The sequence below is a fragment of the Acomys minous genome (assembly GCF_964271855.1).
Source record: "Acomys minous genome assembly, chromosome: 11".
NCBI lineage: Eukaryota > Metazoa > Chordata > Mammalia > Rodentia > Muridae > Acomys > Acomys minous.
Window position 1 is genome coordinate 6,376,652 of NC_140492.1, and position 25,612 is coordinate 6,402,263.

General features: G+C 47.7%; 2 protein-coding genes across 2 annotated transcripts in view; both read right to left on the minus strand.

Annotated features, from left to right (window-relative positions):
* Nucleotides 1–2,221, minus strand: part of KCNE2 (potassium voltage-gated channel subfamily E regulatory subunit 2) — a 170,992-nt gene extending 168,771 nt beyond the window's left edge. The window contains exon 1 of the mRNA XM_084801843.1: nt 1,774–2,221. The gene's annotated coding sequence lies outside the window, so the exon portion shown is untranslated. The remainder of the gene's footprint in view (nt 1–1,773) is intronic.
* Nucleotides 2,222–2,338: 117 nt separating this feature from the next.
* The window catches only part of MRPS6 (mitochondrial ribosomal protein S6), a 55,432-nt gene continuing 32,158 nt past the window's right edge, over nt 2,339–25,612 (minus strand). Inside the window, exons 2-3 of the mRNA XM_084801847.1 lie at nt 15,543–15,682; nt 2,339–2,825 (exon numbers count right to left, since the gene is read on the minus strand). Of these exons, the coding sequence (XP_084657973.1) occupies nt 2,633–2,825; nt 15,543–15,682 (333 nt within the window). The 3' untranslated portion in view covers nt 2,339–2,632. The remainder of the gene's footprint in view (nt 2,826–15,542; nt 15,683–25,612) is intronic.

A 25,612-nucleotide genomic window follows, 5' to 3' on the forward strand; every position in this document is an offset into this window, starting at 1 on the left:
CACCGGCCTCTCTAGGAACCCTGGCTCTCTACAGGACTGAGCTACACAGTCAGTATTCATGCACCACCGACAAAGCATTGCTAGTACAAAGACCCGAGAGCAATGAGGAAAGGCATCCATCGCTCGTGTTATCCATTCTGGCCTCTAGATCCTAATTGTCAAGGACAAAGTCCTCTGCTGGGTCCAAGAATCATGGTTTATGAAGGGCGGTTAGGTTAAGCCAGGATCATCAGTTCAGACAACCCTGTCCAAGGTAGACCAGATAGTCAAGATTACAAATCTAAGGAGATGCCTTTTGGGAGGATGTGAATCCCCAGGGTGCTATGGCTCTCAGGCTTCTGGAGCTCAGGTCCCCAACATAACTATTTCAAGTTTCTCAGAAGTCTCCAGGCTTCTAGATCGAGCCCCCTTGATGTCGTATCGTCCTCCTTCCCCTCCACTCAGAGCCTTGGGTATCTCCGCCAGCAGGCCCATTTCCCCTTCAGGCCTCAGTTTCTCACACCCTCTGTGCCTGCCATTGGTAGGACTCTGCCACTTGGTAAGTTCTGTATTCCTTACCAGCTGGTTATCAGCTCCAAGGAGGACCCTTGCTCTTTGCTATGCTCAAGTCTTTTTGGCATCACCATCCACTAAAGCAGCAAAAAACTTCCTCAGACTGCCATCAGCCAAGAAAGGAAGGCTGGACACTGAGCTCTGACAGAAACCACACAACCTGGAATTCAAGGCACACAAGGGTAGAAGCTGCACTGTGTATCTATGTCACCACCCAGGACAGAGGGACAGGGACTTGACTTTTAAGGATCTGAACTGCACAGCTGTTCCACCTAGCCAGCCTAACACTCTGATTACGCCACAGGGCTGGGAATACTTGCCTGACCTAGCACGCCCGATGATGTCATTTGCCTTCTCAGGGATGAGCAAGAGCAGAAGGCAGCAGAGCCATACCTGGGCCATGAGAACAGAGGTTAACCCCCCAGCTACAATTCACACCAGACACTAGGTATCTCATTTACTTGAGAGGCAAAGTCCACATCAATGCTGCAAGATAGATAAGAACCAGAGAATATCGGATCCCAGGTATCATACGGAACTGGGTTCTAGGTCAAATCCTAGTTTCTTCATCCCAAAGCATGAGTAACAGTGCTTCCTTGAAGGGCTGAGGAAGTTAAGGTTAGCAGATGACATACGCCCATGGCACGCAACATGGAATTTGAGAAGCCGGGGAAGACAGTGACATCAAGGCTCCTGGGATAGCAGCTGCCTGGTGGATGAAATGTAGGCTTGTGAGCCCTGCAACAGCCTGCGGTAGAGAATTCAGAATGAACAGGAAGTAGTATGTTTCCCCAAATAATCTCTACCCTACCCTTTTATTTCTAATCTTGAAAGTCTGAACCTCTTGACTAATCTATTGCTTTTTTTTTAAAAACGCGGCTTTTGTTTTAGATGTCAGTGTGTTCTGCCTACATGTGCTGTGTACCACATGCAGTGCCCACGGAGGACAGAAGAGGGCATTGAACACGGAGACCAGAGTTACAGTTGGGCGTGAGCAGCTATGTAGGTGCTAGGAATTAAATCTGGGTCCTCTGGAAAAACTGTCATCTCTCTGGCCCTGATCTACTGCTCGAGAAAAACTTTATAATTTTTGCTTGGAAGAAGTTGAAGCAGGAGCTATCTGAGCTCTCGCGTACAGGGGAAAGCTCTGGCCAGCGCCGAGGCAGCAGCTGTGCCAAGGAAGCCCTGGCTAGGGGCAGCAGCACTGTGGGTTTCACATACCGGATTGTGTCTCTGGTCCTTCCTCTTCCTTTGGGAAGACAATCAGACTATATAAATCAATGCAGCCAGCAACGCAGGCAGTGGGCGCGTCCCCCAACTTCTCACCAAGGGCAGCCCTATCATCTGTGATGATCAGTAGCCCTGAACAGGGACTGTCTGAGAAGCCTGAAACACCAGCTCCAGGGAAGCCAAGGACACCAGAAACTGTTATTGCAGGGGAAAGCATGTGTGTGTCTAGCTGACAGCATCCCACTGCCTTCTTCAAAGGGCCTTGCAGAGCTGAGGGACAGTGGAGGAGGTAGAGGCCACTGGTGAGATGACAGGAGGCGACACAGAAGCCCAGCAGCCCCCACACATCCACTCCCCTCCTCGAAGGCCACTGCTGTGTGGATAGGGAGAAAAAAAGCGCGAATTCTGCAGACTGTCTGGTAGCAAGTGACCCACCCAGGTCCAAACTTCAGAGTGCTCATAGCACCTTGTGGTGTCCCAGCACAATGGAGCATCCAGCTTTGGGGATACACTGTGGTGGGGTGGGGTGGGGGAGAGGCAATGCACCAGTCAGGGCTGGTAAAGACATGTTTATTAGTCTGCTCTCTGTTTTCCATTCAGGTTTGCAAAACAATTGAGTGTAAATGACAAATAATTTGCTTTCAAAATGCTGCAGTGGTACTGCAAACACCCCCACTGGCAAGTCACACAGTGTTGATGAAACCGCACTGGACACGACAGGGCAGGCATCGGTGAGCAGTTCCCACCTCCAGCAGCAAAAGGGTCATGGGTTAAAGCATCCTAGGAAAGAATCTATCAACACCACTAGTGCACTTAGATTAAGCACAAGCCAAAAATCCGGTGAATCTTCTTACTTCTTTCTTCTCCTTGTTGAATATAGTTTATCTTCAAGTGGGACTGGGACTATGCCGGCACACTCTTTTTCTTCCTGGGTCAGAGGGTGTTTCACAATACTTGGTCTAATCACATCAATGTCCCGCATCAAGTGTTCCAATATGTTTTCCACAATACTTGATGGGGCATAAAAATCCACCAAGAAATACCTGCAACAAGACAGAAACGGATGAACTCCTGGATCTGAGACACGACATTCCTGCTTTGGTCAGCAGTGTGACCTTTTCTCTTCCCAGACAGAGATCACTACTCAAACACTCATCTGCTCAGCTGCAGTGCAGTGGGCACACCAAGGTTCCTTCCAGACAGCTGGCATTACGTCCCTATACAGCAGCAAAAAGACCAGGACCCCAGACACAGCAGGAAATAACACAAAGTTATTGTGAGACTAAATGCTTAGAATTTTCTACCCTAGCAACAAGAACAGGATTGAGCATGTATTGCTTCCTCTTGTGGAAACATTTATTAGGTGGTCTTCTAGTGACTCAGTGCACCTCAGAGAAACAGTACAGACCATCAGGCAGGCAGCATGAGCAAGGGTAGAGGCGCACCTGGAACTATTCCACAGGAACAGGAACTGACAAGGAATGATGCAAACGACACAGCTCTTTAGTAAGACAATGGACATAACATGAATTATTCATGTCAGACTATGCCAAATGGTATCACAGACAGTATGTACACAACTTTATCAGCACGCTGCTGGACAAGGACACAAGGACCATCTCTTGCCCGCCCCCTGTGTCCACAATCAAAAGTAGCCAATTGTAGTGGTGCTCACCAGCATTCAAGATGAAGGCGGGGGGATCACTTTAAGTTCAAAGCTGGTCTATATGGTGAATTACAGGCCTGTAAGGACTATGTAGAGTGATCATATTTCAAAAAAACCAAGAGGGCAGGGGCAAGGCTTAGATCTTTGTACTGTGTGATCTGGACAGTGGTTGGATGCCAGCAAAGCACTCCCAAGTTTTGGCAATATTCTAGCTGGCTGAGATCTTTCTTTCTAGCCATGCCCTCTCGGAAGTCTCGAAGCACAGTCCCATCGCTGTTCTCCATGTCTAACACCTCTCCTGTCTTCTTAGAGGCCTCTGACCACCTCCTGCAGAGCTGCCTCACTCCTCACCCCCCCCTCACCTCCCCCCCCCACTAGCCTCCACTGCACAGTGCAGGCAGGAAGGTGCTATCTACGGCAGCTGTTACATAGGCTTATGCTCCTGTATACAACCTAAAGAAATTCATTGAGTCACGGACAAAAACAAAAACAAAAACAAAAAACAAAAAACTGAAAAAGATGTCAACATTGAAAGGGGGATAATACTGAAATAATGAGACAAGCAGAAAAAAAGGAGGAAAAGAAGGTAATGGGAGGTGACTGTAATCAAAATACATTATGTACATATATGAAAGCACTTTAAAACACACTTAACAGTGGACCAATGGGCTAAAGAAATAAAAGAATTACAAAGTACTTTAAATCAAATGAAACTGAAAACACAACAAATCCCTAGGAATCTAACTACAACAGCACACAGTGGGGATGGACAGGATGGGAATCTGACTACAACAGCACACAGTGGGACAGGATGGGAATCTGACTACAACAGCACACAGTGGGGATGGACAGGATGAGAATCTCACTACAACAGCACACAGTGGGACAGGATGGGAATCTGACTACAACAGCACACAGTGGGGATGGACAGGATGGGAATCTGACTACAACCTCACACAGTGGGACAGGATGGGAATCTGACTACAACAGCACACAGTGGGGATGAACAGTACTAACCACTCATGCAAGGAAGAGCAGAGAAGTGCAAAACTACTTTCAGCTTCCTTCTAAGAAAAATGGAAAAAGAGCAAATTGAATCTGATCTGAGGAAGGAAGAGTGGATGAGAGAAGATATTTCTAAAACAAAAGGAAAACAGAACATGAATGAGACCAAATATTAATTTACTACATCATCAAAATTAGCCTCGCCAGGCTGCTCAGTAGAAGCATATCAATTCCGTGAACAAGAAAGGTGGGCTGACTACACCCTTTGTGAATGTAAGGGTACCATGGGGAATGCTATGGGTAATTTTTGTTAAAGAATTTGACAACTGATAGTCAAATTCCTCAGGGAAGAACTATCAAAGTTCACTCTAGAAGAAACAGATCACCTTCACAGTCCTGTATCCATGAACTTACACCTGTGGCTACCCCCCTCAGAGACACTAGATGGATTCACTGGTGGAGGATACTAAATGCTGAAGGAAAAACAAAGCTCACTCCGGCAAAGTTGGAAAACACATTTCGATTTCTTTATGAGGCTAATACTGCCTTATAACAAAACCAGACATAAACATTACAGGGGAAAAAGACAGACCAGATATTAAAATATTCTAACAAAAATTCAACAAACTGACTACAGAAATCCATAAGCGACAATGTCAGCATATTCACATATAGTCTATCCCAAGAATGCAAGACTGGCTTAATATTAAAAAAACAACCAACCAATATAATTCACTGTATTGATAAGCAAGGAGAAAAATATAACTTCAGTAACCATACAAGTAAAGAAGTTAACAAAATCCCATTGCAATTCCTAAGAAAATGTTCCAGAAAACTATACATAGAAAGGACTTTCTACAAATCCTATATCCAACATTTCACCAAGTAACAGAAGTCTGGATTTCCCCCCTTTCCAAAACAAAGAACAAGACGCCAACTCTATTAACACTGTACTAAAGGCACGTGACAGAACAATAAGGCAAGAAAAAGGAATTAATTGGAAGCTTCCAGATTGATACTCCTGCCTCGGCCTTCTTAAAATAAGTAAGTAAACCCTGTATCTAAATGCCATACACAAATGTCCCCTTTTGCCTTTAGCCTTCTAGAACACTGCCCACGGTGTATGCATTTACTGTAACATCTGTATTCCCAGTGCAAAGTTTTCTTACTCTAAATAAAGATAACGGGAGGCTTTATTGTTTAGACTGACAATGGGTAAGAAAACTTCAATTATTTAGACACCTGACTCAGTTCCAACTCAACCAAAAGACCACCAAACTAATTTCCAAGTCACACAGAAATCCCAAGAATGCAGAGGCCAAACACCTTTAATAAGGGCAAAGCTGAACCACACGCACCCAGCTGTCAAGACTCAGAAAGCAACAGTGATCCAGACAGCGTTTACCAGACAGCCCATGCAGACAGGGACCACTGATAAGGGTTTTTTAAAACATTATTACTATTAAGGTGCCAATTGACCTGTATGCCCAAAATATCTTAGGTTCCTAAGGGGTGTAAGTTTTATTGAATTGCTGCCCAGTGATCATTTTACACAAGGCTCTTATCATATTGAACCATTGACAGTACCGTGTGCTCTGTTGAGGCTGTGATTTCCTCTGTGAGAACATGTGTGTGGAATATTTGACAGCTTACATGGGTTAATGAATGTTTTAGCAGCAAGTGTGTTTGGGGATTTAATAAAAAATGAAGCCATTTAAGAAATTATTAAGGTGCCAAGACAGTGTAAGGGGAAAAAAATCTTTTCAACAAGCAGTGTGTACCAATTCTGTTTCCTTAATGCTTAAAAAAGTACACTTTGTTCCATACTTGTGTACCATACAGGAAAATTGACTCAAAAATGGAACAGACTGAAATCAAACATTAAATTTCTAAAAAAAGAAAGAAAGCCTTTTTGACCTTGGGACTGAGCCAAGATTAATCAGACAACACAAAAAGTACAATTAATAATGGAAAAGCACAATAAAGTAGACCATCAAAATTAAAAACAATTCTCTCAGTAAAAAGAGAAGCTGTATCAGGATCTGCCAACAGTATCTCTGATAAGATACCTGAATCTAAAAAAAAAAAAAAAAAGATACCTGAATCTACCATACAAAAAAATCTCAAGTTTTAATTTAAAAATATAAGCAAAATAAGCCTCGATTTAAAAACAGCTGTGAATGGAACAGACCAAAGGTAGACCATGATAAAGTACAAAAAAAAATGCTTAAAAGTCACCAATAAGATACAAATTAAACCCTCAAAGCCCACCCACAGTCAGACGTCGGTCTCAGTGAGGCTGCACTTCCTAAAGGTTCCATACCCCTTCCAATAGCAGCACCAACTAAAAACTCAGTACTCAAATATGGGAGCCTGTTGGGGACATTTCTTATTCAAACCACCAGAGCACCAGAATGGCTTCTTAGGGCAGTAACTTGTCTAAGGCTTAATTCCATTTGATTGTATGTATGCATATGTGCACGCACGCGCGCACACACACACACACGTTGTAACCAACCAATTTATGAGTGGCTCAGTTGTTCAACATTAACTCATGATCACTTACCTTAAGCAACGCTGGAAAGCAGAGTCTAAAATGTTAAGTGTCTCCGACCACCTCCCTCCATGCTAGCGGCCTGTATCTTCTCCAGCTCACCCACCTCGTGTTGGCTACTTGGTGGCAGATGGAACGCTTCAATCCAACACGGTCCATTTCCCACTGTCCATTCACTCTTTACTCAGTAAAATGTTCTCCCAAATCACAATGAACAAACAAGGTGTGGCCTGCTGCCTGCTAACATCCACATCACAGCGACGCTAACAGCGGGCATCTCTATGAGGAGGCCCAGCTTTCCCTTGCTTTGTGTCTCTGGTTCTGTCCAGAGCCCTGTGCTGAAGGTGACGTGCTCAGGCTGCTTGCTCAAGCCTTCCCTCTCGAAGCGCTAAGCGCTACACTTCCTACAGCCCCGCCCTTCCTACAGCCCTGCCCTTCCTTCCTACAGCCCTGCCCTTCCTTCCTACAGCCCTGCCCTTCCTTCCTACAGCCCTGCCCTTCCTTCCTACAGCCCTGCCCTTCCTTCCTACAGCCCTGCCCTTCCTTCCTACAGCCCTGCCCTTCCTTCCTACAGCCCTGCCCTTCCTACAGCCCTGCCCTTCCTTCCTACAGCCCTGCCCTTCCTTCCTACAGCCCTGCCCTTCCTACAGCCCTGCCCTTCCTTCCTACAGCCCTGCCCTTCCTTCCTACAGCCCTGCCCTTCCTACAGCCCTGCCCTTCCTTCCTACAGCCCTGCCCTTCCTTCCTACAGCCCTGCCCTTCCTTCCTACAGCCCTGCCCTTCCTTCCTACAGCCCTGCCCTTCCTTCCTACAGCCCTGCCCTTCCTTCCTACAGCCCTGCCCTTCCTTCCTACAGCCCTGCCCTTCCTTCCTACAGCCCTGCCCTTCCTACAGCCCTGCCCTTCCTTCCTACAGCCCTGCCCTTCCTTCCTACAGCCCTGCCCTTCCTACAGCCCTGCCCTTCCTTCCTACAGCCCTGCCCTTCCTTCCTACAGCCCTGCCCTTCCTACAGCCCTGCCCTTCCTTCCTACAGCCCTGCCCTTCCTACAGCCCTACCCTTCCTTCCTACAGCCCTGCCCTTCCTTCCTACAGCCCTGCCCTTCCTTCCTACAGCCCTGCCCTTCCTACAGCCCTGCCCTTCCTTCCTACAGCCCTGCCCTTCCTTCCTACAGCCCTGCCCTTCCTTCCTACAGCCCTGCCCTTCCTTCCTACAGCCCTGCCCTTCCTTCCTACAGCCCTGCCCTTCCTTCCTACAGCCCTGCCCTTCCTTCCTACAGCCCTGCCCTTCCTACAGCCCCGCCCTTCCTACAGCCCTGCCCTTCCTTCCTACAGCCCTACCCTTCCTTCCTACAGCCCTACCCTTCCTTCCTACAGCCCTACCTTTCCTTCCTACAGCCCTACCCTTCCTTCCTACAGCCCTACCTTTCCTTCCTACAGCCCTACCCTTCCGTCAAGGTATTTAAACACCAGTTCTGAGACTACCTTGACTTTAGCTGCAAGAAACAGCAGGCCCTGCTTTCTTACACTTTCCATTCAGCCTCCTCATCGATTTCTGAAGTACATCTGAGGGCAGAAAAGTCTTAGCGGTCTAGGAGTCAGTGCGTTTGCAGGTGCCAGCAGCCAGCTCAGCCCTCTTCTATCAAGCAGCACTCAGTCTTCCCATCACTGCTTACCAACCCATCCCAACCACACCACCAGGGCTTTAAACCCCGTTTTGTGATGAGAACAAAAATACTCAAGGATGGAAACACAGAGCCACATGTTCCAGAAACCTCCTTGAAATGAAGGGTCTTATGCACACTAATTTCCAAGACGCCTTCACAGATCTTCACTATCTTCTGAGGAAAAGGATGGCAGACAGTAGAAGTGTGTGTGGTGTCAGCTGAGGAAACGGAAGAGGACATGAAGTGATGGCCTGGGTCCAGCATCGTTTTCTAGAACATCGCCTCTCTCAACTCCACAATCCAGTGTCAAGAACAACAAAGATTCTGGAAGCTCCTATCGCTACCCTCAGCTCATCCTCCATGTGTGTGGCCAGTGAGGATCAAACTGATCGGGGCTTAGACTCTCAGACACATGAAGCCTCTGACAACTTTGGGACCGAAACAGTTAAGAATTACAGGCTGTGAGTGACAGATAGGAGAATATAGGCCAAGCCCTTCACTTGAGGAAATGACAACCAGAAAGGGAACTGGTCTACTCCAGGCCACAGTGCAAGCTGGAAGCCAGGGCTCTGGCCTGCAGCTCCCAGATATATGTCAACTGTCACCAATAGTACTGGCACTCTGGAGGCTTCTCAAGGATAAAGCAAAGGCTTGGGGGGCTTCAGAATGGGCTGTGGCTTGTCTTCTGGGAATCCCCATTGCTACCAAACCCTGAGGCCTTTACCCTTTAATTCACTTTCACCAGTCTTCCAGTCTTTTGGCAACCAAACTCAAACAAGTATTCTGGCCAACCTGCAAGCGGGGTAGGTTATGCCCACAACCACAGCGTGTGACTGTCATCTCAGGCTTATCACTGTGCTGATCTGTGCCTGGGGCTGATGTGGGCAAAGATTGCTTCTACTCCCCTGGCTCCTCATTACACCATGGAAATTTCCATGAAAAGGAAACACCCAACAGAGAAAGGGAAAGTAGCTCAGAGATGGGCAGATATACTGTACTTACTTCTCCCTGAAAACCAAACCTCCTCCTCCTCCTCCGCAAAAACCAAGCCACCCTTCCTGTACTACGAAGGAACCAAGCGGAGGGCCAGGCCATACTCACCCTGTGTGCCTGAGCGGCCCAGTCTATCTGCATGGCCTCTCACACACAAAAAGAGCTGCAGGGCTCTGGCCACTTCCATCCAGGATTCTCTCTCTCTCTCTCTCTCTCTCTCTCTCTCTCTCTCTTTTCTTCTTCCTCTAAACAATTTATCTAAGCAAATGTATATTGCAGACAAACCTCAAAAAGGCGGAAGCAGTCAGGCACACAGAGCTTCAGCCTGCTAGAACAGTCCTTTGGCCAACTGATGTATCACCCAGGTTTGGTCCTAGAAGTAGTTTAGGCTTCTACAACTTCCATAGACTCCCACTGCTGCCAGGCCACAGACAGCAGGGCACTGACAGGCATGCATGTACGCGGGCAAGCGCACTACAGCTGGCCCAACTACCCAGAGCTGGAGACTGGGCAATTTCTGAAGCCGTCATGTTGTCTTTCTCCTGACAGCCTATGAAGACATACAACTGACCCCGTGCTGAGAAGCAGCTCCCTGATATCAGCACCTGCACCCTACTGCAGGCCACAGCTGGACACAGAGGTGAGCTGAAGGAGGATAAAGAAGAAACAGTCTCCAAGGAACTGGGACAGTACCTCATTTCATCCTGGCCCGAAGGGGGAAAGACAGGGCCTGCAGCACTACTTGGGACCACCATGTTGGCTTGCTGCGCTCACCAACTTAGGCAGAAACGAAGCCCTGAGGACGTTTTGCTTTGTGGTCCTCTGTCTTGTGTCCACCCATCTCATGATGAGGTCCTCACTCAGGGTACGATGACTGAGAACCATAAAATAATAATAGTAAAATACTCCAAGTTAGTTTCCATTTTCTTTTTTATTTTGATTAGTAATTGAACCAGTAGGTGGACAGATCATTTTGGAAAAACAGTGAGACAGTCTAAAAATCTTACTACACCACACACCGCAGCATTTTCAACCACATGCTGCACACACAGGAGAAAACATACATGGGGCACAGGCGGCATAAGCCGTCCTATGGCAGCCTTGAACACAGAGCCCAGCAGTGTTTACATTTAAAGGTTTGCTCCTGCGTGTGGTTCTAATTATAGAACCTTCTCATCTGCAGAGCTGACATCTGCTCTCCGCAAACATCTCCCTTTCCCACAGTGCTACACATCAACACCACACAAGTGGAAGTGAGGAGCTCACTGCTCCCAAGCAGGGAGAGGTGGAGCCAAAACAGGCTCGGGACACTAAAGCACATATCATTATACACACAAAGTTCAACAGCCAGAGAGCAGTGGATTGCCTCTGCACCGACGGCCTGTGACTTACCCTCAGTGAACTTAAGACACTTTTAGACCACGAAACTCTCCACTGCAAGGACCAGGGCTCTGGAGACTGAAAAGACTCCGAGAAATGTCTTCAGAGGGCAGGCCAGGCCCAGGTCTGGGAATGATGCTCCCAAGCTGACTCCCTGCACAGCAGTGCTCTCCCCCTCTTCCCTACCCCCACCCCACCAGGGAACCAGCTTCTAGTTCAGCACCCCAAGTTCAGCGTCGGATACAGGGCTGAGCCCCCAGCCCCAGTGCTAGCAGTGTCAGCGGTAGGGGTGGGGGAGATGATTCCTGGTATCAGAGATAAAGGCTGCATTCCTTCCATTCCACTTGTCCAAGCTCCACAAAAGACCTTGCCTAAACTGGAGTTTTATTCTGTGTCACCGGCCCTCTCAGACACCCTCCCCTTCCCAATGGCAGACAGTGGAATTTTCCACTGAAGTGCTCAGTGGCTCCCAGTGGGTGGGGGAGTTTGGTGGAGCTGAGGCTCTGAAGCCCCAGAGCATCTTGGGAACCCATTTGAAGACAAGAGGCGATCTGTATGGATGTCCGATCTGTATGGATGTCCGTTCCTAGACTGTCTTGGTTAACCCTTTCTGATCTCAGACTTCACAGGGACAGTGTACTATTTACCTTAATGCCAAAGTCTGTCCACAGACAAACGCCATTTCTTTTTCTATCTGTTGGCTCTTGTGCATTTTAAAAATGAGTAACTCTACAGATCTTGGGGAAATGCCACTTAAAAGAAACTTTCAAGGACGCAGTATCCCTGGCCCCAAACAAGCTGCAGAGCACCTACACACAAAAATGGGGCCAGGGCACTGGCCTTGACTTGATGCTGGCAGAAAAAGAGAACGCAGAGATGTTTAATAGGAAAACTACAGAGGAAAACCAACCTCCTCAAGGAGGGCTCCACTGCTCTCAGAGTAAGGGAGCTACAGACACATTTGGGGAGCAAGTCAGTAAAATTCCACTAATCACCACAGGGCTGGCTGTTTTGTCACTGTGCTCAGCTGCAAGCAGAAGTGTGTCTTGCACGCTCCCAGCAGAGCTCTGCCAGAAGCATCAACCCAACTTTAAGGCCAGGACTCCTTTCACAGCTCAAAGGTTCGCATGGATATGGTAGTGTGCTGGTCTCCCAGTCAGTCACAGGCCACTGGGGCACACAAGCTCAGCACTGACATCATCACCTCATCCTCTGCAGTCCTCTGAAACGGGATACCCATGAAGGTACCTTTTCCAACAGGCCTCACAGTGAGCGTGAGAAGGCACAGGAGAGACCATCCAGAGACTTGGAAGGGGCCAGAGCAAATGCAGAGGCAAGACGGATCCCCAGCTTGTCTAAGGCCAGCAGCTCTAGGGTGTACTCTAATGGCTTCCAGCACTGCCTAGTGACAACAGGTGGTAACTGAATGCAGCGCTTCCATCTGGAATGCTGATCCAGGAGACCCAAAGTTCTCAACTGCTCCCACTGGACCCAAGCAGCGTAGCCATCTGAGCAACCCTGCTCTGTTCCCAACATCATGACCTGGCAGCCAACCGACTTGGGATGTGGCTGCCATTAAGAACACAGACAAATCATATACACAAAGGTGACAGGTGTCTGAGACCCTGTCTCCACCTGCAGCCAGGTGAAACACACAGCTGAGCATAAACAACTCACCCAACTCCACAGCCCTGGAGACAGGGAGTAAGTAAGTGCTGTGGGCCAGTCTGGGACCCTCACCATGAAGCTGCTACAGTGGGCAAACAGCAACAGATTTGTAGGACCATCTCTGGCCTGACCAAATTAGTATTTGGAGTAAGAACATTTTTATTTTTGGCATAAACTGGCTATAGACCTGGCATTATGAATAAATAATAGTATCAAAACCACTTCCAAAGTACACCCTCCTCCTCCTCCGGGGAGATATCCAGCTAGCCCACAACCAAAAGTTTTCCACACCTAAGCACTCTCTTCTTGCCCTTGGCCTCTGCAGCCCTGAGAGAACGGCAGTGGCACTGACACATCACAATAAGTAACTCTGTGGAGGAGACTCTGTCAGCTCTGTGCCTGGCACTACTCCTGCTGTGAGGGCATCTATTCAAACTGCCACCCAGGCTAGCACACGCACCAAGACTTCCAATTGATTGACAATTCTATGACATCAGCAACATGGCAAGCCCAAGAATCATCTGGAGACCTGTGGATGCACCTCCTAGAACACATGGTCACAGCACCGTATGAAACGTGGGTTCTCAGAGGGCATGGATTTAATTAGCTAAACAAACACTGACTCATGCACACAGCAGCAGGGCCTTGCCCAATTACGAGTGCACGTAACAACCTCCAGGGCTGCTGAAGTGAACCAAAACTCTAAACGCCAAACGTGTAATCAACAAGCCTAACCTGTTTCTTAGCCGCTTTCAAAACTTTCTGTGGCATACATGTGTGCAGCATCTTCTTGACTTCCCATCATGCCCATGGGCAACCTGTCAAGTGAAGAAAACGCCAACTACAAGGAGGGCCAGGGTTAGTGACTCAAGACTCCAACTAGCCTTAAGCTCTCGAAGGCAAGCATCTAGAAACCTTTATTCAGGCAATTCTAAATATACGAGCCTCACACACTTGTTTACCAAAAACCACCATGAAAACCATTCATGTATAGAAATCAAGTGTCATGCTTGGGCCAGCAAGATGGCTCAGGAGTGAAAGAGCTTTGCACACAGCCTTGACGACCTGAGTTCTGTTCCTAGAACCCACAAGGTAGCAGAGTTGACCTCTGACTTCCACACATGCTGTGGCATGTACAGGCCTGCAATTTACACACACACACACACACACACACACACACACACACACATACACACCATGCTCACATAAAACAGATGGGCACGTCTTATGAAAGGCTCCTCATCATTTATATTCCAATGTCTCTAGAGAGATCAGTCATGGAAGGCTTGCCACAGGCACTGATGCCACACACCCATCAGTGTTTTTGTTTGTTTCAGCATCCCAGTAAATTAGAATTCAGATATAGCATTTTGAAAACAGGACCTTAAACAGATAAATGCAGCAAAGACTTTTCTCAGCACAAGTCTAAAACCTGAAAGCCTCCTCCTGGAATATGAGACACCCCACTTCTGTCCTCGCACACAGTACATACATGTAGCACCCCTCCTTTGCTAGGGGCAGGGGCACTTTCTGTGCCAGTGGCCGAGGTGACTGGAACATGATCTTTGGTAATGACAGTGACCGCAGCCCGTGCTGCCAGGTGAGCTCCCCCAGGAGGAGCACCGCTCCAGCCACAGAGAGGGGCAGCCTGGGCCGCAGCTGTGCTTGATACTTCACAGGGAGGTAAGGCAGCACTCGCAAAGTGTGGGCTCAGGCGAGCAGGAACAGCAGCATCCAGGCAGTTGGTTGGAGTACACACTCAAGTTAAAGAAATGCCAGCGGGATACAGAACTCTTGCTGACAGGAAAGGGACACTCAGACAGGATCCCCACACAAGCACTGCACGGATGAGACACTGACTCCCTAGCCCAGTGTCTTCCATAGAACAACAGCTAATAGTTCCTGGACAGACTGCATGTATTCCCTTTAAACAGAAAGGCAAAGACAACCACAAAAAAGAAAGGATATATACCCTGACACACACACACACACACACACACACACACACACACACACACACACACTCTCACTCTCTCTCTCTCTCTCTCTCTCTCTCTCTCTCTCTCTCTCTCTCTCTCTCCCCTTCCCTCCCTCATTGTTATTATGACCATGGAAGAAGCCCAGCCACAGGCACTTCCTGTCTCCTAGCAACACTCAGGCAATCTGGAGAGGCCCTCTCAAGAAGCTGAACACAACACAAGGTGAGGCAATGGAGGTGTCTGCGGTGTGCGCCACACCACAGCAGCAGGTCGGAATGCAGAACTCCCTGAGTCCGCTGCCCACACAGTGACACCCACAGACTAAAGCAGTGCCCTGACTCAGCACACAGCTGCACGTTCTCCCTCCATCCCCAAGACATCTCAAATGTGAGACTTAAAGCCAGTGCCCAGGGATGTCCCGGGAAGCTGCGGACTGGACAAGGTACAAAGTGCTGACTGAGTGTCAGGGGACAGAGGCCCAGACAGAGCACACTGACAGAGAACTGAGCACTGTGTGGAGCGGCCAGACCACTCCTCTCTTGTGCAGCTGGCACCTGCTCCAGCCCAAAGAAACCTTCTTTCCTAACCGCAACTTGAGGCTTTCTGACAGTGAGCATTCTCAAGCAGACAACAGAGCACCGGCCACGACAGCCGACACACCGTGTTCATGGCGTTCTACTCTGTCCCACCCTCTAAGGCGAGAGTGACATCCCAAATGCAACACAGCATTGCTTCTGTACATGATACCTGAGGGACATCCAGCACAGCTCCTCATGGCGCTGGGTGACAATTCCTCAGATACCTCAGCATTCTTTCCTAAGCCCACCGACGCCATTTCCTGGAGAACTTACCCGCCTCTGCTGTGCTTCAGGTTGTGGCTGGAGATCCTATAAGGGAGTGTGCGTTCACCCAGGTTTTCCAAATTCCTCACTATGGCGCCTCGGTCCATCAGGGATCCTATTGTACGTTTCAAAGCAGCAGCAGTCTCCGGCTGTTTTTTATTTTCATTTTAAAAAGAAGAAATTTTAAAAAATCACAATCAATATGAAAATTAGAATGATTAAGTCCATACTGCTAGAGATCTCTGGGTAAAAGCATGTGGTTTTAGCTAACTTAGATAAGATGAATTAGAGCAATCGACTTTTAGACATAAGTGGTTCACAGATGCAAAGGAAAAGAGCTCAGGGTCCAGGACAGCTCTGTGCACCTGGGAGGCTGGAACTAACAAATGGCTTCTCTCGAGAGCCTCAGCTAGGCTCAATCAGTGCCAGTCACTGTGCGGCAGACCAGCCTGTTGGCAGGGCACCTGAGCAGTGTACCAACCACAGCCAAGTGGGAAAGGGGTGAATCCCAAAGATCACAACCAAGGTCCGAGCTGTACCCTCATAGAGCTTAAGGTCTAGTAAGAATTTTACAAAGACACACGTAAGAAGACCAGACAGCACAAAGGGACAGTGGTGTAGACACAGACACGTGCACGCGTGTGGGTGGGTGCAGATCCAGGGCACACTGGCCAGTCTAGACAAACTATGAGCACAGGTTTAGTAAGAGAGCATGACTCAAAAATAAAGGTGATAGATAAAACACAGAAGACACCTGAAGCCAGCCTCTGGTCTCAGGCACCCCCCCCCTCAAATACACACAAGCACAGGTGAATACACACACACAAACACACATACCACATGTGTATACACTCACCAAGTGCACATCACACACATGCACCCTCCACACACATAAATGTATGTACATGCTCATACCATACAAACACAAAGAAATAGTCTTTTTTTAAAAAGATTTTGTCAAGCTGGGCATGGTGGAGCACACCTGTAATCCCAGCACTTGGGGAGGCAGAGGCAGGTGGATCTCCATGAGTTTGAGGCCAGCCTGGTCTACAAATCGAGTCCAGGGCAGCCAGGGTACACAGAGAAACCCTATCTTAAAACAAAACACGTTCTTTCACTTTGTGTCAAAATCAAGGCATGAATGCATGAATGGATTTTCTTGTTTGGCTGCAGTTTTAAATTAGTCAGTAGTTTACAGAAAGACAGAGGCTGGTGGGGCAGCTCAGTGGCTAGTGGACCTCAGTACCCAACCTGAGCTCAGCCTCCAGGACACACATGGTAGATGCAAAGAACCCACTCACGCACGTCACTTCTGACCCCTAATTGCACACTGTGGAGAGTAAGCCCACACTCAGACATACTAAACAGATGCAGCTTTTAAAAACAGACTACAAAAGAATAAAAGATTTTTCATTATTAAAGTTTCTCAATATTTTTCATATACTTACCTCAAAATAAAGCCAACTCCCAAAGACAGGACCTTAAACTTTGTTTTATGGGAACGCAGCCAGCTCATGCATTTGAAGTGTTTATAGCTGTTTGTGCTTAAAGCACATCTGTAGTTACAACAGGGACCAGGTGGCGCAGACCTGACAATGACTTGAGTAGCCAACCTCTGCTCTACACTGTGAAGGGTCGAGGACGCCAGCAGGGCCTCGGTCCTCTAGAACGCACCACAGACCACAGCCTAGCCAGTGACTCAGAACAGAAAGTGAATTCCCACTGGACAGGCCAGCAGGCTGAGGACCACCATCAGCCTTACCTTGCCATAGCTCAGAACCAACTCCGTAACTCACCATCCCATCCACCCACTCCTAACCTAATTCACGTCCTGTAACACATGGTCTCATGTGGTGCTGAAGAATCCATGACTAGTGAAAGCTGGTGCCCACCTGGATTTATGTAAATGTAGCATTAAACCCTACAGTAAAACCCCAAGCAACAGCAGACTCGCCTGTGCCAACCCCTCTACACACGAAGACCCAAACTTGATTATCCAAATACCTAGCCAGTGGCCAGTTAATCAGAAGTCTCATTCTTTAACACTGAAACGTCGTCAGCTGGCAGATGACAAACGTTCCCTGAACTACATGTGGTGAAAACCCTGAGGGCCACCAAAGCTCACTTGGCTATGGCAGTGTACAAAGGAGCTGCTCACAGCGATCAGCTTCACCTTGGCTGGGATATACAGACTGCTGTGGCATGTGAGCTCACTGCATGAGCCACACGATGTGGCTAGGAACGAGCGTGGCAGCTTGTGCACAGCGCTCACTCAGCCACACACAATCAGTGCTCTGCCTTTGTTTATATTTTCACAGCTGAAGAGTGCTGTGTGACTTTTAGCTTGTTTTTATTTTCTGAGACAGGATCTTACTCTGTAGCCTCGGGTAGTCTAGACCTCAGTAGGTAGCCCTGGCTAGCCTACAACTTATGGCAATTGTCCTGCCTCAGCACCCCAAGTGGCTGGGATTACAGAAATAGACCACCATGCCTGACAGGTTTGCTAAATTTTATTGATTTGCATATACTTTATAATAGTAAATGATAAAACAAATTGTTATCTATTTTATGTATTCACCACATTTTTTTTCTTACTTCTTTCCCACAGTTCTAAGCTTTACCTGATGGCTAAAGGTGCTGAACACTTTCTGAAATGTTTACCGGCCATTTCTGTTTGTACTTTTGAAAACTGTTTAGTTTTTGGCTAATTTGCCAAAACTGTTTAATTTCTGTAGTTCTTTATATAGTCTAGACACCAGCCCTATCTGAGGCACAGCTGTTGAGATTTACTCCTGCTTTGTAGCCTGTCTTTGTACTTTTAATTTCATGCTATCCCCTTTGCCACTCCTGGGGCTGCTTCCTGTGCTGGGTGAGGCCCATGTTCTGAAGTGTTTCCCCTTACTGTCCCTTCAGCACTTCATGCTCTACACAAGGACTTCTATCAACCTTGAACTGATTAAACAGAAATCTGACTTCATTCTTCTGCATGTTGGACAACCAGCTTTCCCAAGTAAATTTTTTGAAGAAGCTAACATTTTTCCAATATGTTTTTTACATCAGTGTAAAGAATTAGGTTGCTGAGCTGGACGCAGTGGCACACACCTAATATCCCAGCACTCGGGGAGGCAGAGGCAGGCAGATCTTTTTGAGTTCAAGGCCAGCCTGGTCCACAAAGTGAGACCAGGACAGCCAAAGCTACCTGTCTCAAAAAGAAAAAAGAAAGAAAGGAAAGAAGGAAGGAAGGAAGGAAGGAAGGAAGGAAGGAAGGAAGGGAGGGAGGAAGGAAGGTAGGTAGGTAGATTGTTGTAGCTGTTGTGTGAGCTTATTTCTGAGTTCTCTTTCAGTCTCACTGGGTCTCTTTAAGTCTGCTGTTGTGCCTGTTAACATGTTGTCTTAGTCACTATGGCTCTGTAGTGTAATTTTAGCTCGTATTATGGTACTTGCAGAAATGTGCTTTTTGCTTAGGATTGATTTGGTTAGATATGGCCTTTTATTTGCCATGTGGATTTTAGGATTTTTCCTCCTAGTTGTATGAGTTTACTTTTGACAGGGACTGCACTGAACCTGGCGACGCTTTCAGTAACAGACCCATTCTTTTTTTTTTTTTTACCATATTAATCCTTTTGATCTGTGAAAAATTCACCATCTTCAACTATTGCTTTCAATTTCTTTCTTTGGTGCTTAAAAGTTTTAACTGTTTAAATTCACATTCAGTCAGTATTTTCTCACCTCTTCAGTTGTTTTTCTCACTATTTCTTTAAGTTTCTATCCAGACTCCTTCCAAGAGAAAGAGATAACACAGATCTTCATCATCATTGTGGACACTTTGTGCTTTGGACTGCGACATATGTACAATAAATACACATTTCTCATGCAAAAAAGTTTAAACTCTGTGGTTAGGCTCATTCCTAAGGTTCTTGTGGTATTGCTATGTATTAAGAACAGGTACCTTTCTAATTTTTTTCCTAGCAAATCCATTATTGGCACATAGAAAAAGTCCTGATTTTTATGTTGATTCTGTATCTTGATACTTTCCTAAAGCACATGTCAGCCCTCAAAGTTTTCAGGTGGAATGTACAAAGTGCCTTACACCTAGGGTCATGTCCTGAGCAAACAGAACAGTGACTTCTGTCCTTTTAGTTTCCTGCCCTTTTCTACTGCTGTAGCTAAGAGGTCAAGCACTACATCAAAGAAAACCTGGGGATGGAGAGATGGCTCAGCGGTTAAGAGTTCTGTCTGCTTTTCAAGAGGACCCAGGTTCAATTCCCGGCACCCACATGGCAGCTCACAACTGTCTATAATCTAGCCAGTTTCAGAGGATCCAACACTCTCACACAGACATACATGCAGGCAAAATACCAATGCACATAAAATTAAATACTTTTTTTAACAGTATTCAGCTTTTTAAAAAAGTCTGTCTTGTTTCAGAGTTTGTAAGAAATACTCTCAGTTTTTCCTGTATTAGTGCACTGCTGACTATACAGTCATTGCTCAATCTTTTTGTTTTGTTTTGTTTTTCAATACAGGGTTCCTCTATGTAGGGTTGACTGTCCTAGACTCACTTTGTAGACCAGGCTGGCCTCGAACTCAGAGACCCGCCTGCCTCTGCCTCCCGTGTGCTGGGGTTACAGGTGTGCGCCACCACTCCCAGCTTGCACAGTCTTTACCATGCTGAAATCATGCTCCCTCTGTTTGCTCCCTTGTTTGCTCAGAACGTCTGTCAAACTCTGTCACAATATGGTGCGTAATGAAATTGGTTGCTTATGAATAGAGAGATAGGGTCAATAAATTATTTTCAAGATGTTCTGACTTTGAACAAGATGCTTTAATACAGGCATTAAAATATGCTGCTGGTTTCCCCTTGCTGGCATGTCTACTCACTCATCCACTCATTCATTCGTTCATTCCTGTGTGCACACTCGTGGGCGTGTCATCCACTCATTCGTTCGTTCATTCCTGTGTGCACACTCGTGGGCGTGTCATCCACTCATTCGTTCGTTCATTTCTGTGTACACACTCGTGGGCGTGTCATCCACTCATTCGTTCGTTCATTCCTGTGTGCACACTCGTGGGCGTGTCATCCACTCATTCGTTCGTTCATTCCTGTGTGCACACTCGTGGGCGTGTCATCCACTCATTCGTTCGTTCATTCCTGTGTGCACACTCGTGGGCGTGTCATCCACTCATTCGTTCGTTCATTCCTGTGTGCACACTCGTGGGCGTGTCATCCACTCATTTGTTCGTTCATTCCTGTGTGCACACTCGTGGGCGTGTCATCCACTCATTCGTTCGTTCATTCCTGTGTGCACACTCGTGGGCGTGTCATCCACTCATTTGTTCGTTCATTCCTGTGTGCACACTCGTGGGCGTGTCATCCACTCATTCGTTCGTTCATTCCTGTGTGCACACTCGTGGGCGTGTCATCCACTCATTCGTTCGTTCATTCCTGTGTGCACACTCGTGGGCGTGTCATCCACTCATTCGTTCATTCATTCCTGTGTGCACACTCGTGGGCGTGTCATCCACTCATTCGTTCGTTCATTCCTGTGTGCACACTCGTGGGCGTGTCATCCACTCATTCGTTCGTTCATTCCTGTGTGCACACTCGTGGGCGTGTCATCCACTCATTCGTTCGTTCATTCCTGTGTGCACACTCGTGGGCGTGTCATCCACTCATTTGTTCGTTCATTCCTGTGTGCACACTCGTGGGCGTGTCATCCACTCATTCGTTCGTTCATTCCTGTGTGCACACTCGTGGGCGTGTCATCCACTCATTCGTTCGTTCATTCCTGTGTGCACACTCGTGGGCGTGTCATCCACTCATTCGTTCATTCATTCCTGTGTGCACACTCGTGGGCGTGTCATCCACTCATTCGTTCGTTCATTTCTGTGTACACACTCGTGGGCGTGTCATCCACTCATTTGTTCGTTCATTCCTGTGTACACACTCGTGGGCGTGTCATCCACTCATTTGTTCGTTCATTCCTGTGTACACACTCGTGGGCGTGTCATCCACTCATTCGTTCGTTCATTTCTGTGTACACACTCGTGGGCGTGTCATCCACTCATTTGTTCGTTCATTCCTGTGTGCACACTCGTGGGCGTGTCATCCACTCATTTGTTCGTTCATTCCTGTGTACACACTCGTGGGCGTGTCATCCACTCATTCGTTCGTTCATTCCTGTGTGCACACTCGTGGGCGTGTCATCCACTCATTTGTTCGTTCATTCCTGTGTGCACACTCGTGGGCGTGTCATCCACTCATTTGTTCGTTCATTCCTGTGTGCACACTCGTGGGCGTGTCATCCACTCATTCGTTCGTTCATTCCTGTGTGCACACTCGTGGGCGTGTCATCCACTCATTCGTTCATTCATTCCTGTGTGCACACTCGTGGGCGTGTCATCCACTCATTCGTTCGTTCATTTCTGTGTACACACTCGTGGGCGTGTCATCCACTCATTTGTTCGTTCATTCCTGTGTACACACTCGTGGGCGTGTCATCCACTCATTTGTTCGTTCATTCCTGTGTACACACTCGTGGGCGTGTCATCCACTCATTCGTTCGTTCATTCCTGTGTGCACACTCGTGGGCGTGTCATCCACTCATTCGTTCGTTCATTCCTGTGTGCACACTCGTGGGCGTGTCATCCACTCATTCGTTCGTTCATTCCTGTGTGCACACTCGTGGGCGTGTCATCCACTCATTCGTTCGTTCATTCCTGTGTGCACACTCGTGGGCGTGTCATCCACTCATTTGTTCGTTCATTCCTGTGTGCACACTCGTGGGCGTGTCATCCACTCATTCGTTCGTTCATTCCTGTGTGCACACTCGTGGGCGTGTCATCCACTCATTCGTTCGTTCATTCCTGTGTGCACACTCGTGGGCGTGTCATCCACTCATTCGTTCATTCATTCCTGTGTGCACACTCGTGGGCGTGTCATCCACTCATTCGTTCGTTCATTCCTGTGTGCACACTCGTGGGCGTGTCATCCACTCATTCGTTCGTTCATTCCTGTGTGCACACTCGTGGGCGTGTCATCCACTCATTCGTTCGTTCATTCCTGTGTGCACACTCGTGGGCGTGTCATCCACTCATTTGTTCGTTCATTCCTGTGTGCACACTCGTGGGCGTGTCATCCACTCATTCGTTCGTTCATTCCTGTGTGCACACTCGTGGGCGTGTCATCCACTCATTCGTTCGTTCATTCCTGTGTGCACACTCGTGGGCGTGTCATCCACTCATTCGTTCATTCATTCCTGTGTGCACACTCGTGGGCGTGTCATCCACTCATTCGTTCGTTCATTTCTGTGTACACACTCGTGGGCGTGTCATCCACTCATTTGTTCGTTCATTCCTGTGTACACACTCGTGGGCGTGTCATCCACTCATTTGTTCGTTCATTCCTGTGTACACACTCGTGGGCGTGTCATCCACTCATTCGTTCGTTCATTTCTGTGTACACACTCGTGGGCGTGTCATCCACTCATTTGTTCGTTCATTCCTGTGTGCACACTCGTGGGCGTGTCATCCACTCATTTGTTCGTTCATTCCTGTGTACACACTCGTGGGCGTGTCATCCACTCATTCGTTCGTTCATTCCTGTGTGCACACTCGTGGGCGTGTCATCCACTCATTTGTTCGTTCATTCCTGTGTGCACACTCGTGGGCGTGTCATCCACTCATTTGTTCGTTCATTCCTGTGTGCACACTCGTGGGCGTGTCATCCACTCATTCGTTCGTTCATTCCTGTGTGCACACTCGTGGGCGTGTCATCCACTCATTCGTTCGTTCATTCCTGTGTACACACTCGTGGGCGTGTCATCCACTCATTTGTTCGTTCATTCCTGTGTGCACACTCGTGGGCGTGTCATCCACTCATTCGTTCGTTCATTCCTGTGTGCACACTTGTGGGCGTGTGCACAGTACCCATCCAGGTCAGAAGGACAACTTTCAGGAATTGGTTCTTTCCTTCCACTGGAGATCTTTAGCCATTCTGCCTCCTCACCAGCCAATAAGATGCTTTAATAATAAAGTACATTAATAATAAAACCATGTCGGCATTTTTTTCAAATATACTTCTATGTGCCCACACAGGGAAAGAATGAAAAATGTCAGTAGTATTTCCTAGCTGACAAATAGAGGACCTATGCTTGCTTACTTTGTAATTATGCTTTATTAGCTAATTTTTTTATAATAAGCAATGAAAAGTTGTCATAGAAAACCAATGGACACACAGTAGTACATACATGTGGCTAAGTGTTTCTCAACACATGATTACAACGTGCAGCTCTCAGGGCAGAGTGACTATCTTATCCCACACACAGATGTTGCTTCTTTGTGTTAGGAACACAAAATCCCTCCTCCTGGCTATTCTGAAGTGGAGTTAATGTTACCCACATGAATACCAACTTCCCTTTATCCCCAGGCTCTGGTAATCAGTCTGCTCTTTGCCTCTGTGGGACCAACTTATTAGCTTCTTCAAAAGTAAGCAGGCGCCATCTTGTCTTCCTGGCCTGCTTACAACACTCAGCACACACTTCAGACTCACCCTTCTTATGTGTGTGCTGCATTCTCTCTACCATCCTCCACTCAGGCTTGGATGGACTCACACCAAGATCCTGGGCCTGGTCTATAGGGAACATTACTGAACACACGCAGACGCTGGTTTCTCTTCAATACAGCGGTTTCTTCCTTCAGATTCAGCCCAGACATGGCAGTTCTGCTTGGTGTTTGTGAGTCTAGACCCTGTTTTCTTTAATGGCCACTCCCGAACCAAACTTCTCTGGGAAAAAAATTGAGTTCACTTTGGAGGGAGTGCACATGGAGTGGTGAAAAGTGTACAGCTTGTGAATTCTGTGAATCCTAGATCTAGCCCTGAAAATGAAAGCACTCACTGATTCCACATTCACACAGGTTTCCAGTGAGAAGCAGTCGGGACAGCTCGGAGGTTACCGCAGAGCCTTGCGGGCTGGGCTTGTAGCTTCAGAACCCACGGCTGTTACTACGGTCATGCTGTCTCTTGGGGAAGCAGAGGGGTAAACCAGACTCAGGGAGCTGAGGATTGCTGGCGCTCCAGTCAGATCAGAACAGAGACGTGGAATGGGACATTGACAAACACACCCATGATTCTGTGGTCACTGAGGCCAAGGCGATGAGGAAACAAGGAGAGCTGTGGCTGTGCTGCCAGAAATGGGAGGTGGGGACCTAGGAAATGCGTGAAAATGTACTCCTCAGGATGTATGACGAGAACGAGAGAACACGAGAGAATGGAAGGAAAAAGGGAGGCAAAGGTCTGATAAGGAACTGGAGGCTAACTGAGCTCTCCAGATCGTGTCACACCCAAACTGGGCAGGGCCTAAGGACAGAGTTGGCCAAGTTTATCCCGTCAGAGAGTAGGCAAGGACGGCACCATCTGCAAATGGCCATCAGACAACTGAAAAGTAATTTTGGCAACAAGGTAGGCAGAACACTATTAAATCTTAAACAGCTATCCAGGAGGCCCAAAGCTGGGCCATGCTGAGCCGTCAGCGGCAACCCTAGCCCTAGTTGGCTCCAGGATACAAACTGGCTCACAGACAGGTAAGCTAGCTGTTAGTTGTGTGTGTGCACAGGCTAACGTTTCCTCTATGTAATTCAACTGTGAGGTGGCTTGGACCCTTATTCAACTTATTTCTGGAGCCTCGAGTCAGAGAGGGTCGTTCTGATCCATGTTAAGAACAACTTTGGAGGCTTGCTTAAATAGAACCTACGCATTTTTTACAATATGAGTTAAGTTAAGGAAAAGGGCAGTCAGCACAGCGTCCTCCACACACTCACTGAGCTTCAAAACCACAGACGTCCAGCCCCGCAGGCGACAGCACACCTGCAAGCCCAGCACTCTGGAAGAGAGAGCAAGCGGTCATTCTTGGCTGGAAAAGGAAAAAAAGATGTTTCCACATATATCAATTCAAAATACAACTGACTTTGAGATCCCAAAGTCCCGAGCCTGGAATGCTTTCTCTCTCCAGGTAGGAAGGTGAGCTCTGCAGTGCACAGGAAGCTAGTGCCTCCACACTCTAGACTTGCTGCGGTGTACA